The sequence below is a fragment of the Peromyscus maniculatus genome, chromosome 8, assembly GCF_049852395.1.
Source record: "Peromyscus maniculatus bairdii isolate BWxNUB_F1_BW_parent chromosome 8, HU_Pman_BW_mat_3.1, whole genome shotgun sequence".
NCBI lineage: Eukaryota > Metazoa > Chordata > Mammalia > Rodentia > Cricetidae > Peromyscus > Peromyscus maniculatus.
Window position 1 is genome coordinate 106,104,404 of NC_134859.1, and position 14,905 is coordinate 106,119,308.

Below are 14,905 nucleotides of genomic sequence, written 5' to 3' on the forward strand. Positions count from 1 at the left end.
TCTGAAGGGACTGCTGCTCACTATGATTCTTCTTTCTCCCTGCACTTGCCCTCCTCTGTCTCCTGCTGTGTTCTGTAGCCTCTGCGTACCAGCCTGGCAGTCTCTTCTCAGAGACAGCCCTGTTCTCAATCAGGTCAGCCCTATGCTCACCAGCTTGATAGCCATGGCTGCATCCCACTCTGTTCCTCTGTGGTGGCCCTGGAGGACTGGGATGTTTGCCCACCCAGAACCTCCAGGATCTCCCCCGCTGGCTCACAATCTCATTCCCCATTCCCCAGCACACCTGCCCTCCAAACACTGGAGGGAGCCAGCAACACCTCCTGCATGAATGGACCAGCATCGTGAGAAGTACATGTGACTTTAATGATTTCAGATTAGTGACCGTGACAGACAGAGCTCTGCAGTGGGCATTGGAAATCCCACAGGACCTCACAGAACCTGCGTGTGCCTGCAATGGGAGCCCTGGGGACTCTCAACACTGGAGCGAGTGATGGCTGAAACCTAGTGAAATATAAAGCTCGTAGAGACAGTGGAAGCTGGGGAAATCTGGTGGCAGGCTGCTGGAAGCAGCTGCCAAGGAGGAGGCCAGGGAGGGGACACATGGGTGTCTGGGTCCCCACCACAGAGATGGACCGTCTAGTCCAGGTCAGTGGAGTTATTCAGGTAGAAGGGGCGGATGACCACACGGAAGCTGCTGAAGACCCCTGAGGTGCAGGGAAAGACGGAGGAAATCTTGGAACTGTTGGTCTCCAGGGCACTGGGGATAGGAGCCTTAGAGCCTTCAAAATTGGTGACATCCACCACACTGGACCCTCCACAGACGATCAGCGCTTTGTTTTCGTAGCCAATAGTAGGATCGGAGTAGCCGGACTTGGTGAGGCCCAGCACAGGGAGCTCGTCAGAGGTGCAAGAGAAGCCGTAATTCCAGCAGCTCTGCATGGTGGGGAGGTAGGTGGCTGACCAGGAGATCAGCTTGTCCTTGAAGAGGAAGCTAGGGTGCTGTGGGGTCATGAAGGACTGGTAGGGGTCATACCGGCGTCTTGAGCCATAGTTATACGAGTAGAACTGATCGTAGTTGTACACTTGCACTCCCTGTGATCTGGAGGAACGGGCCGTCACCAAGGTACTCCAGGTTGAGGAGGTGTAGAGCCGGGGCATGTAGGTGTCGTCCGTGAGGTTCAGGCCTCTGTACTTGGCCAGCACTGGGAAAGGCACGGTGTGGAACTCCAGGGCCTCCATGGTCTTCCTTTGGAACAGTGCCTGGTGACCCTGGTACAGGCTCAGGTTGAACTGCAGCTCAAACAGCTGCTCGGGCAGCATCATAGGGAAGCGGACCTGTTCCAGCAGGTGCTCTGCCTCCGCGTGGGAGACGCCACTGTCCGTGCTCCACTGATCCACCGCCTTCAGCAAGTCCAGTTCGCTCGACACGGCCAGCTCGCTCTTGGAGAGGAGAGCCTGGAGCAAAGTGGTAGGGACACTTGGCCAGGCCTCAGCCTGCGTCAGAGGCTCGAAGTTCCAGGCCAGGAACTGCACGCACAGATCTTCCAGCACAGAGTCCTTGGTGGCCTGTGCATACTCATAGAGGTCCAGGGTGGTGTGGAAAGTGGGATCCTGGGGGAGGAGGGTGGCAAAGAGCCGTCCGCAGTATTCTTGAAGCTGTGTGGCCTGAAAGGCTGAGGCTAGCTTGTGCAAGCACTTGACAGAAGACATGGTAACCTCGATTCTTCGGGAGTAAAAGTACCTGGGGGCGGGAGGGAAGCCAGGAATCTGAAGTCTGCCCTGACGGACAGCAGGTGTGTCTGGCCTGCTCTCCCACACAGCTGCCTACGACACCTTCCCCACCAACCTCCCTTCAGGGTACTGCCACTGGTGGGTCAGTCATCCTCCATTCCACACCAACCGACAGCAGCTTGGGGGTGTCGGGCCATGGGGTGCTGGATCATGGCTGGCACAGACACTCACGGCCACTTAGTTCCTCTTTTGTGAGTGCCCTCACCTGAGGGGTTCCCACCCACACCTCCTGGTCTCTCTGATGTCACTGTGAGCCTTGGTCAGCAGAGGTCTGGGCATGGATCCCTGCTGGGTTCCTGTGTGTACCTCTCTCTGCCCAAGCATCTGCTCCCTGTCAGGTGACAATGGCTTCTTTGGTCACCTTGTTTCTGCTTCCCTGGGACTGTGAGCCATGCGAGGGCCTAAGCCCACCATGCCCAGAGTAGCACCCCCCTCTCTGTGCACAAGTGTTCAGACAGAGCTGAGGAGGTCTGCCATTGACTTCACAGCATCCCAGAGATGGCATGGCAACCCTCTCCCCTGGACTGACCCACCCCACACAACCCACAATGAAGACCCTTCACTGAAATCACCTCATAGGGAGGGCATGGTCCTCATGATGTCACCGTGAGCCTTGACATCAGAGACCCCTGCTGTTGAAGGCGGAAGACCAGGAAGAAAGATTGGCACCAGTTCCTAATCCTCACCCCACACCAGTGTCCCTCGGACTGCTGGCAGCTCTGAGTGCCAAGGAGGCTGAGATGAGCCCGTGTTCTTGTGAACGCCTCTCTGTCTTCATGCTTTCCCCAAGCCTCCCTCACTCAGGGCTCAGTCTTGGGTTCCAGAAATCAGAGTGGATCTCCCAGCCCTGCCCATGCTTTTCAAGTAAAAATCACATATTCAGAGAGGGGACATGCCTAAAGCTAGCAAGGACAAGTGGCTTGAGGGACAGCTGGGGGAGCCTAGAGGACTGCTGTGCCTCCTGTGGCTAAGCCCAGAGGGAAGCCAAGGGGGATGGGAGAGGAAGAGAGAGAGAACAAGAGCCCAGACCTTGGGCCACAGCTGGGGTGGGGGGATGAGGGGTTACAGGAAGGCAGAGATGGCATCTGCTCCACCCTCCACTGTGCCTTAGACATAGAATTCACCAGCAGGACACAGGATCCCTGCCAGGTCTGTACACTAGCCTGGAAAGCAAACGGTTCTAATCTGGGTTTAATTGCCAGTATTGTTCTCATAAATGTCACATTCCACTATATAAAGCATCATGTCGTAAGAACGAGAGAGAATACTTTTTAATAAATGTTCTGTTTTAAAATCCCTGCTTTCAAAATGCAAGCCTGAGAATTCCTCCCGAGTGGGGAACCTGTGTGATCTTGACAATCCCCGGGGAGGTGTAGAGGGAAGGCTGGTGGCAGAGGCTGGGGAGGAATGTGGACCCCACTAACTGCCTTTCCTCTCATCTGTAAGAACCGTGCACCTGACCGGCCAGGAGCCGGGTGGTCTGCGAGGCTCCTCGGAGGAGCCCCTCTCCCTCCTCCCTTCACAGACAGCACTGAAATCATGGCTTCCTGCCTTCCTCTTAGCAGACCAATAACTGGGCAGGGAAGAATCCCACGCTGAAGCTGGCACGATGACCCAGCAGCCAGTCAACTGCTACCAAGTCTGGTGACCTGAGATGATCCCCAGACCCCGCGTGGTGGAAGGGGAGAACCTACTCCTGCAAGCTGTCCTCCGACCTCTACATGCGCCCTGTGGGCCCCGCCCCCCACCAGCACACAAGAACCCCCCCCCATTGAATCTGCAGCACCTAAGACACATGACAGAGAGGGGAGGGGTTATGTGTGTGTCTTCCTAAGGTGCCCCCCCCCCCGAAGCCTGGAGCTTCGTTCTGGCTTTGCTGTAGGAGCTCCATGCTACCCAGTGCCCACCTGGACTCCATTTCCATGTGCCCCCCCCCCAGGGGACAACCGACAACTCCATGCTAAGGTCATGACCTCAGAATATCAAAAACTTCTCATAAGAGCGCATGGTGATTAGAAGAGAGTAGAGTTGTATAGTGAAACGCATGTATTTGTATGCACTGAATGTGGGTGAGAGTACATGTGTGTACACCAGTTCAGTGTGCATGGGATGCTTGTACATAAGAATGCTGTGGTGAGCCGGGCGGTGGTGGCACACGCCTTTAATCCCAGCACTCGGGAGGCAGAGGCAGGCAGATCTCTGTGAGTTCAAGGCCAGTCTGGGCTACAAACTGAGTTCCAGGACAGGCTCCAAAGCTACACAGAGAAAGCCTGTCTCAACAAAACAAAACAAAACAAAAAAGAATGCTGTGCTGTCTGAATGAGAACGGCCCCCATAGGCTCCTAGATTTGAGTGCTTAGTCACCAGGGAGTGGCACTGTTGGAAAGGATTGGAAGGATTGTGAGGTGTGGCCTTGTTGGAGGAGATGTGTTACTGGGGGTGGGCTTTGAGGTCTCAAATGCGCATGACAGGCCCATCTCTCTCTGCCTATGGATCAGGATGTAAAGCTCTCAGCTACTGCCCCAGCAACTGCCTGCATGCTTCCCTGCTCCACCCCCACCACCATGATAATAGCTGCAAGCCAGTCCTCAATCAAATGCTTTCATCTGAAAAGTTGCCTTGGTCATGGTGACTTCACAGCAACAGAACAGTGACTAAGACAGACAAACGGGCACATGTAAAAGTAAGGCTGGGATGCATGAGCATGTGTTATATACAAGTTCAGGAAGCATTTGGATACATAAGCATGTGTGTGTGTGTGTGTGTGTGTGTGTGTGTGTGTGTGTGTGTGTGTGTAAGTATAGGAAGCATCTGGGTGTAAATGTGTGTTCACACAAGTGTAGAAAGCATTCAGATGTGTGTCTCCATGTGACTGCAGATGTGAGCTTGTTGCTGTTTGTCTGCAAGTGCAGACGTGTGCAGTGTGAGGAAGCATGCATATGGCTGTGCATGTGTATGGGTATTGCATGAGCACATGCTGAGTGTGCAGGACAGATCTACTACCCTGCTGCCCCACCCTAGCCCTCAGGAGGAGTGTGGAGGAGAGGAAGAGCGTGCAGCCCAGCACTGCTGGAGCTGAAGGCTTGGCTTACCTGAGGAAGTCTTTGACCACAGGCATGCATTCCTCGTCCACTCTCATGATGATGCTGCTGCCCACTGCTTGCCACAGGGCCTGGGCCTCTGGGTTGGTGTTCAAGATCAGCTTGTGGGCACAGAGGTTCAGATCCCCATGCCCCTGCCCTGTCACCTGGATGAACAGGTCACAGCCCTGCTGGCTGTCAAAGATCTGTACCATCGCGTCAGGGAGCTCTCCAGAGAGGTCCAGGACATGGGCACGCCTGGTTTCTGGGAGAGACAGAGGGAGTTGCTGGGTGAGGTTTGGACTCTGCGGACCATTTTCTCTAAGTTCTGTTTGACCTCAGGAGTCAGGTTCTTCATCTGTACCAGCCGCCCTGGTACCTGACTTTGCTCAAAAGGGCTTGTGAGAAGATGCAGGATGGAACAGGCCTTAAGGAAGGGTGCAGCTACCCTCTGAACCTCATGAAAATGGAGCAGGCTCTGCTGTCCTCTGTGGCCATGTGTGGCCCTGTGCCCTTATGTACCCAGAGGCTGGCTTCCTGTTCCCCACAGTCAGGCACTGTGTGTTTGGTTTGTGGAGAGGGTTGTGGTGTCTGAATGAGAACGGCCCCCATAGGCTCCTGGATTTGAGTGCTTAGTCACCAGGGAGTGGGACTGTTGGAAAGGATTAGAAGGATTGTGAGGTGTGGCCTTGTTGGAGGAGATGTGTTACTGGGGGTGGCTTTGAGGTTTGAAAGGGAGGCAGGACTGGGCAGTGGTGGCGCACGCCTTTAATCCCAGCACTCAGGAGGCAGAGGCAGGTGGATCTTTGTGAGTTCGAGGCCAGCCTGGGCTACAGAGTGAGTTCCAGGACAGGTGCAAAGGACAGGTGAAAGGAGGGAGGGAGGAGGGAGGAAGACACTTACCCTGAGTCTGTGCCCATTCTTTACAAAGTCATCAGTAACTGCAGAGGTCACTCTCCCACACCCAGTGAACAGCCTAAGAAGTTAGAGTCCCACAGCAGCCCCACATTAGAACTTGGGGCTTCCCAGTCCCAAGGGGACAAATCCTTGAGGGACTATGGCATGCCTCTGAGCATCCCCACTTTTCCCTGACTCCCAAAGCCTAATCCAGAACCCCATTCCACATCATCTGTTGCCCTGTGAGGGTTTGGCTTGATTTTTACATTTAGAGTAGGTGGGCTGGCTCCTCGAGTCTCCTCACACTGTGGCCCTGGTACGAGGGTAGCTCGTACCAGGTAGGAGGCTAGCTTCCACCTCCAGTCTCCTGTTCACATTGTTCCCCAGCCCGAGGGGCCTCTTGCCTTCCCAGAAGCCTGCATAGGTTAGTCACACTCATGAGGTTCCCCAAGTCTTAGCCTTTCGCCCCAGATCAGATCAGCTTGTCTCCAAGCTTGTCTGACTTTGTAGGATTCAATACCCTCATGGCTCAGTTCCCCAACTTGGGACAGAGGGGAATCCCATGGGCCAGCCCAGGAGGAAGCCACAGATGGCAGCCAGGAAGGAAAGCGCCCATCGAGCCAGACAGTGGAGGTGAAGAGCTGGGATGGAGTCAGGGTTTGGCAGGCAGGGGCCTGGGCTTAACCACTGCTTCCTCCAGGTCCTGGGAGGGCAAGGGCAGCTCACCGTTGGAGCAGACCACGCCTGCATCCTTCTCATGCCCACAGCGGCTCTTCAGCCAGCCCAGGGAGCTGCAGTTGGCCAGCGAGGACTCTGTCCCTGTACACTCCACCTCGTCCAGCATGATGGGTCCCCTTCCTGTGGGTACAAAAGGAAGCCGGGGGCCACACTGGAGGAGGAACTGGACCCTTGGTGGAGAGCAGGTCCTGCAACAGGGTTGCTCCCTGACACAGTAGGGATGTTTGAGGGGCATTACTAAGTGATCTCAGCTTGGGGAAGTGGGGTAGCAGCCACACCTGGCCCGAAGGCAGCTCTGCCCAGTGCCTGAGTGGCGTTCTCATAGCCCAGGGCCCGACAGACGACGTTGGCATCTAACAGGCTCCAGAGGTTGTCGCACACCGTCCCCCACTGGCCTCTGTAGAAGATCTCCACGCGGCCCTCATTGGCCGAGGCCCCGTTAACCAGACGCATGTCGCCATCTTCTGTACCTGTCAGGAGAGTGGAGGTCCGCTGGGAGGAGAGCTGGCCTGTCTTAGGGCCTATCCCCCATGGACCTCATGCTCTGTGCTGTCCTGCTGGGTGAAGGGTATCCAGCTGGGGTGGAGAGGCCTTCTGGGGTTGCTCCTGAACTACTTCAAAGCCCCCTTTCTGGGTGTGAAAGGTTATCCACCGAGGAGGCAGGAAAGCTCTGTGAGGACCCCACAGAGGCCACAGCCTTTCTATCTCAGCTCTGGGTCTTTTGCTCCAAAAGGACACCTTGGTTCTCCAGCCTGCAGAGGGGAGGTGGCGGCTCCCGGGAAGAAGTGGGAGGAGGAGGCCGCTTGCTGGCTCTCTGGAATACTGGCCTGAGGGGACAGGTGGTCCCTGGGCCCCTAGACACAGGCAGAGAGCAGATGCCCCTCGACTTATGATAGGGTGATGCCCTGACAACCCAATGTAAATTGAAATCGTCTCAAGTGAAAATGCGTCTCATCCTCGGGGCCTCTGGACTGTCCCCACTCAGCAGCTGGACAGCACAGTGTGGCTTATTTCCTCCAAAGTGTGGCACTGAGGGAGCTGTGCTGTGATAAGAGAGGAGTGGACAACACAGCACCGGCCCCAGCTCACACCCAGGGTTTCTACCTCATCCCTACAGTGTCTGCCTAAAGAGACAGCCCTGAACCCCAGACAGTCTGCACTCGGGCACAGGCAGCCAAGGGGCTCCTGCACCCACCCCACTCTCCAGGGCTCCCATCTCTGTCCAGCAAATAGCTGGGTACTTGAATTTGGGGCGCCACCCATGCTAAGGAGGGACACCAGTTGAGGGTGCAAGATGACCACTCCCAGGGACTCTGAATTCTAACCTGTGTCCCGAGGCCACCCATTCCAGGATAGCACAGGCCCAACACTCCCTCCTTGGCACACTGATGAGATGGGAAGGTTCCTTGGCATTTTCTCCATCACCCGAGTTTCACCTGGGCCCAGGGGAGCCCCAGGGCCCATAAACCACCATTATTTGGGATGACTGGGGATCCACATGAAGAGAATCCTGAGACATGGCACCTCACCGAATGACACCTGGGTTTTCTACAAGGAGGGGAATGACCCAGAGAGCAAGGTGCAGCAGCCTTGAGGACTTCTGTTTTAGACATTTCCCAGCGGGCACGACTCACCTTGAGTCCCTGGAACCAGCAACCACACAGAGAGGAGCCAGAGGAGAGCCATTGCCTGGCCTAGAAGCCCAGCCCTGCAGCAGAAGGCACAGGAGAGTGAGACCAGAATCAGTTCTCTACTGGAGACAGCAGTTCCACGGCCCCCTGCTTGCTGAGGACGGGACAGCTTTGTGGGTGGTCCCTCTTCCGCGGGGGCCCAGGTGGCCACGTGATGGCCTCACGCAGGCCTCTCACATGCTCTGTGGGACAACCATCAGGTCAGGAAGGCTTCCCAGGAGGGACGGGGGGTTGAGGGCTCCTGGCAATGAGGACCCAGGAAGCACAAGAAGCTGTCCCTTGGCGGTGAACAGGGTGTAAGCCTGCTAACAGTTGGCCGTATCTTCAGGCAGCATGGTGTGCTGCATGGAGTGCTGCATGGTGTGCTGCATGGTGAGCTGCATGGTGTGCTGCATGGTGTGCTGCATGGTGTGCTGCATGGCGTGCTGCATGGTGAGCTGCATGGTGTGCTGCATGGTGAGCTGCATGGTGTGCTGCATGGTGTGCTGCATGGTGTGCTGCATGGTGTGCTGCATGGTGAGCTGCATGGTGTGCTGCATGGTGTGCTGCATAGCGTGGTGCATGGTGAGCTGCATGGTTGTCTGCATGGTGAGCTGCATGGTGTGCCTTACAAGCGATGCCAGTGAGAGAGGGAGCTGTGGATGAGGTTGGAACAGGGGGCCCCTCAGGAGAGCAGTAACAGAGACAATGCAGAAGGGCTTGGGGCTGCATGGTGTGACGCTGGGATGAGTGGGGGGTGGGTCAGGGCCAACTCCCAAGGTGCTGACAGCTCTAAGGAAGAGGGCCGAGGAGGACTCAGTACTTAGACTATGGTCTAAGCTCTTGCCCGTCTGTAGGATGTGCCCCTCCCCCTGCAAGGAGGGGGATGACCCACAGAGCAAGGTGCAGCAGCCCTGGTGACACCCACTCTACGCCCAGCAGTCCGCAAGCTTGGTTCCAGCTAGGGGGTGGTGCTATGGGGAGCATTATCTACTAGGCAAGCAAGGGCTGGTAACCTCAAGTTGTATCTTTGTTACTCAAGACCAGGGGACCAGGGATGGGCAACAGAGATATCCCAGGACCAGTAGAAATACCAGGATTGCCCCCACCCCCACTACACACACACACACCACCACCACCGCCACCACCACCACCACCACTCCACTCCCATCCCAGACACCTCTGCATTAGGCCAGCATGAAGGACCTCAGGGTCCCAGTCCACCTGTAGCCATCCTGGCAGGGGTGAAGATGTTCTAAGAGAGACTTGAGCCCCTCCCTTCGGCCATCAGACTACCGAAGCAAGGCACCCCAAAGAGCTGGAATTCCCCTGGGTGTTGGCTCAAGTCTGGTGACAGCGTCAACAGGGGACCTTGTCTCCAGGAAAGAGAGTTACAGGTCAGGCAAGGACCAGGCCAGCTTCTTTATGCACACTTTTAGCCCTCCATTTAAATCTAAACCTCATGTTAATGACCCCTGATGGACTCCAGGGGGAGGCCAGATCTCCGTTCATCTTCTCAATGTAGCCACATTAGATAAAGTTCCTTTTTATGCTTTTCACTACTGTATCTGTAACTGGACCATGGAGGATGGGTGGCTGAGCCTGGTTATCAGGGGAGCTGTCTGGGCATAGGCTCTGACCACTGAGTCCGGTAGTACACCAATGGGTGAGAAGCTTGGCCTTTATTGCTCTGTACCCCACCCCACCCTCATTCAGCAGGTTCCCATCAGCCTTCTGAAGCCAGTCATACAATAAACAAGAGCCCAGTGCAATAAGCAAGTTTCCACATCCCGAGTGAACACGCTGAAGCTAGGGAGTCGACTGACTCCAGATCACACAGCTGGTGACCCCAGGTTGGGGTCTGCCCAGGGGTGACCCCCTTCTACCGAACAGACGCTGGCAGAGGTGGAAGGAGCCAGGGAGCCCCACATCCGTGTGCTGAGACATCACCCAGTTTAATCCCAGGGAACACTGGCTTCTGGGAAACTTGAGTCCCAAGGCAAACTGCACTAGGTGCCCATCCTCTCCATTTATTATAAGGTGTGGCTAACAGATTTGTCCATGCTGGGTCAGGAACTTTGGCCTTGGGAAGATTGCAGGTGGGCGTGGCTGTCCTCTGTCTGACTCCTTTGTGTGGGAAGTTGGGACAAGTCTGTCTATGCTGGCTCATTCAGTACCTCTGTGCAGGTGGGATTAGGCCTGGGCGAGAGAGAGTCCACAGAGCCAGGAGAGGGCCAAGGGCTCAATTCTAACGCACTTGCCCCTTTAGCTGATGCTTGTTCAGCAAACATCCCACCCAGCTGCACAGAGGCCCTGCAGGTCTAGGAGGAACGCAATGGCTCCTGGGCTCGGTGACCTGCCAGTGACCATGCTGTGTGGAGTGGGACTCACCTGGAAGCAAGAGACAGGGGCTCCCGGGCAGCTGCTGAAGGTGGTCCTGGAGCCTCCCTGCTGGCTGCCCTCTGAAGCTTTCTGCAGACTGTGGGGCTGAGAGGCTCCACCGTGTGGTTCTCCTCAGCCTGGTCCCAGGAAATGCTTCATAAACCTAGTCTGGTTTCGATTTCCAGAAAACACATGACAGAGGCCGCTTCTGGGGTTGGCCGTAGACAGGCTAGCAGCCCTCTGCTTACTCGCTGCTCCGCTTGGAGATGGCAGGCACCCAAGTGCTCTGTTGCTGAGCAGATAATGTAGCAATGTTCAGGCACCTAGGCTACGGCTGTGTTTGACCATCAGATGCATGTCCAGGCTGGCCAGACAGACACCCGTGGGAGGGGGAACAGGGGAGGATGGTGGAGAGGTGGTGCAAGCTGGCCTGGGAGCAGAGGCTCAGGTGGAACGGACTGAGCATGACGTGGGCAGCACATTCCTTTCCTGGATCTGGGGAGGCTGGCTGTGCTCACGCGCACACCTGCTGTGCTTGGAGTGACAGTATGTGGACCACAGAGTGGGCCATGCCTGAGGGACAGATAGGGACAAAAAGTCAAGAGTAGACAACAGGGCTGGGAGCTGGGGGTGGCTTAGTGGTTAAGAGAATGACCTGCTCTTACAGGGGACCTGAGTTCGATTCCCAGCACCCATGTCAGTTGGCTCAGAACAGCCTGTAACTCAGCTCCAGGGGGATCTGACACTTCTGGCCCCTGTGGGCACCCACACTCAAGTGTGTACATGCACACATACACACAATTTAAAAAATTAAATCTTAAAAGGTTCCTACAATACCTAGTTTAAAGGGGGAAAAAGCAGAGCTAATCAGGCATGGAGGCACCCACCTTTAGTTGGGAGGCAGAGGCATGTGGATCTTTGGGAGTTAGAGCCTAGCATAGTTCTCATAGTGAGCAGGTAAGGGCACCTGCAGCCAATCCTGACATAGGAGTTTGATCCCTGCAACTCACTGTAGGAGGAAACCACCTCCTGTAAGTTCTCTTCTGATCTCTACATGTGTACCATGGCATGTATGCACGCATGTGGTCACGGATAGCAAAGAAATGTAAAAACTTAAATAAAAATGAAAGAGGACTGGAGAGATGGCTCAGTGGTTAAGAACACTTGTTGCTCTTGCAGAGGACCCAGGTTCAGGTCAAAACACCCACATGGTGACTCACAACCACCCGTAACTCCAGTTCTAAAGGATGTAATGCCCTCTCCTGATCTCCATGGAGCACCAGGCACACATGTGGTGCACATACACATGCAGCTGACAAACACCTATACACATAAATTACATTAAAATATAAAAATTATCAAGGCAAAATTTCCCAGACTTAGGATAACTTTATACAGTGGGAGCCTAATTCCTAACGGCTCCTGCACCTCACCCTCGTCTCTAGCACTGTAAGAGCTACCACCTCGAGACGCTGAGCTGTCCTTGTGAAGTCTGCCCAAAGGATCTGACACAGAAGGCCCAGGAGGCAGGCCAGCTGACTTCTAATTGGTATACAGTCACCCCGTTCCTTTTCAGGTGTATGATTCTCTTTTAGAATTCACCTGCTGTGTTTCTGTCCTCAGTGTCTACTGTTTTCTAAGACTCATTTACTTTATGTGTGTGAGCATTCTGTCTGTATTTAGCACACCATGTGCATGATGTGCATATGGGAGCCACCAGAGGGTGTCAGATGCCCTGGAACCGGAGCTACAGGTGGTTGTGAGCTGCCATGTGGGCGCTGGGAATTACACCCGGGGTCTGCGCAAGAACAAGGACTCTTAACAGCTGAGCCTTCTCTCCAGTCCCACCCCTAGTGTCTGTTCCGTATTAAAACCTTTACAGCGATTCTAAGTCTTTATCCCTGTGCCTTGGGCTTCTTGTTCCAGATATGACAACAAGGAGGCCCTGGACCTGGGAGCACCAAGCCCAAGCATTAGTTGGTGAGCAGATATGCTGGGTTCCCACACATCTGATGGTACTGTCACCCACACTCAGTAACCCAGTTTCCTGATGGCCCCAGTGAGGCAGGGTACAGAACACCAAAGGTTCTGCCTGACTCACACCCATTCTCCTTCTTCCACAAAACAAAACAAAACAAACAAAAATCCCACATCTTGGTATCTACTTGGGGAGTTCTCTGCCCAGCGCATCTCAACCTGGGCTGGCCAGAATCACCTGTGACAGACACCAATGTCCATGTCAGCCTGTGGGAGAGGTGCATTGTTGTTTTGGAATCCCCAGGAAATTCTGATGTACAGCCCCTTTGGATTCACCCCAAAGCTTTGAGCCCCAGAGCCTAGAGGTCAGACCTCAATGACTGGTTCCCTTGAGACATGCAGTTTCCAGGGGTGTGGGGTCCTGCAGTCCTGGGAAACCCGTGCAGAGAGCGACAGGCGCAGAACTGACTCTGCAGAGATGTCCAAGCTTGTTGAGCTGGGTGCCAGCTCACTTGTGGCCTCCGTCACCTCAGATGAGAATGTGAAAGGGAGGATGGGGGTGATGGCCTGCTTGGTGCCTCCATTCTGGGTCAGCCCCATCAGCCAGCTGGGGCCCAGAGCCCCACGTTTCCCACGGAGGGAAGGACGCTAGGCCGCAGAGACAGGGCCATCACAGGGTGTAGTCTGCAGCAGCAGGTCCAGTTGCTCAATGGCCACTCCAAAGCCAACAGATGTGGTTTAATGGGCCCAGACACTGAAACACAGGGGACTTCCAGAGGCCAGGCCCCAGGGACATGCAGCTTCCCCCAGCCACTCAATGACTCATCTGGAGACTCAGAGCAAACGGCAGGGAAGAGCAAGCTGAGGGGTTCAAAGGTCAAGTGACCTCGCTTCCATTTTGGTTACCCAGGGCAGAGTATCACAGGGGCCATCCTGGTCCCCCGCCCCCAACAGTGCTTATCTTTAACAATGGGCCTGGAGGTCACAAGGGCCTCTTCAGGATAATGCCCTGAAGAGGTCTTCAGTGACCTCTAGCAGACCCTAAATCCCCTCCCAATACTGTAAGAGACAGAGCCTCAGAGCCAAGACAGTTATGAGTCACTAAGACCCTAACAGAACAGAAGCTTCAAAAGGAAGTGTCTGGTTCCCAGAAGACGCGGGGCCTCCGGCTTCCCATTTCTTCTGCTTTGTATCTGTGGCTTCCACACCCAGCCTCGGAAGCCAGGCCCCACTTCTCCCTTCTCTGGCCACAGAGTAAACCCGTGATCCTTTGCTTTTCAACACTGGAAGGAAAATGGTCTCTTACGGTAACAGGTTTAAGTATGACCAAACAGCCTTTGTTTAGGGGCGTCTCTCATGAAATGGGGTGATATACTGGTAACTTTTCTTCCTCATCCCTCTGGGGTGTCCTCAGTCTCAACCTGGGGACCTCTGTACATCCTTGGAGGGGCACATTCTCCACATACTCTGGTGTCATTTGTCAGCAAACTTCCCAGGTTCCCTCAAATGATCCGCATGTGCACATTATTTGAACACTCTGGTCCCTGCTGCCCTGGGCAGTGGTTCCAAGATGATCTGCCTTCTGCATAGAAAATGGACCACAGGGAAGACAGAGACACAGACACCCACATCCCTCTCCTTGCCTACCCGACAACTGATGTAGTGGGTTACAAGAAACTGAAAATTTCCCAGGGGGCTCACCTAAGAGGGGAAAAGCTGAGGCCTGCTGCCAGCAGAGAAGACCCTTGTCTCCTGGAAGGATTCCACATGGTCTGACTTGTCAGGCTACCTGGCCAGACAGCTGAGGAGCCAGGGCCAGACTCAGTGATGGGCAGGACCACACCTTGACCAGGGCCTGTTTAGCTAGGCATAACTCTTGCCTTCTGTTTAAACCTAAACTGTGTGTCAGGAACCCAAAGAAGGGCTTGGGAGAGTCATTCTCTCTCTCACTCTGTCTGTCTCTCTCTGTCCCGTCTCCCCACCCCCACACCCCGTGTGTTTGTGTGTAAGTGTACGTGAGGCGGCACGTGCCACAGGGCGGCACATGAAGAACCGAGAACAGCTGGCAATCAGTTCCCTCCTTCCACCGTGGGTTCCCGGGATCACTCAGTCTGTCAGGTTGACGTGGCAGGCACTGTCCACGCTGAGCCTTTTCCTTGTTCCTCTGCCCAGTGTGGCCACACCAGTAAACCTTTGTCTGCTGTTCTGTGGAGGTGGGGACACCAAGGCTGGCTCGTGACTCTGTGGCCCTGGTTCCAGCACTGCAGAATCTGTCCCGACCCCAGTAACAAGCAGATTGGGGAGACATGGCGTGGACAGCACCAGCCCCACACACTGCTCTTCCCACGAGGCTTGGAGACACGAGTGAGG

The 14,905-nt window shown here is 55.1% G+C and overlaps 1 protein-coding gene across 1 annotated transcript; it reads right to left on the reverse strand.

Annotated features, from left to right (window-relative positions):
* Positions 1-342: 342 nt before the first annotated feature.
* On the reverse strand, positions 343-10,924 carry Lgals3bp (galectin 3 binding protein). The gene is made up of 6 exons (XM_006990271.4): positions 10,568-10,924; positions 8,141-8,214; positions 6,785-6,976; positions 6,495-6,626; positions 4,884-5,136; positions 343-1,741 (listed from the first exon to the last, which is right to left on the reverse strand). Exons 2-6 carry the CDS (start codon positions 8,190-8,192, stop codon positions 637-639), a joined length of 1,734 nt encoding a protein of 577 aa, XP_006990333.1. The 5' UTR covers positions 8,193-8,214; positions 10,568-10,924; the 3' UTR covers positions 343-636.
* Positions 10,925-14,905: the final 3,981 nt, after the last annotated feature.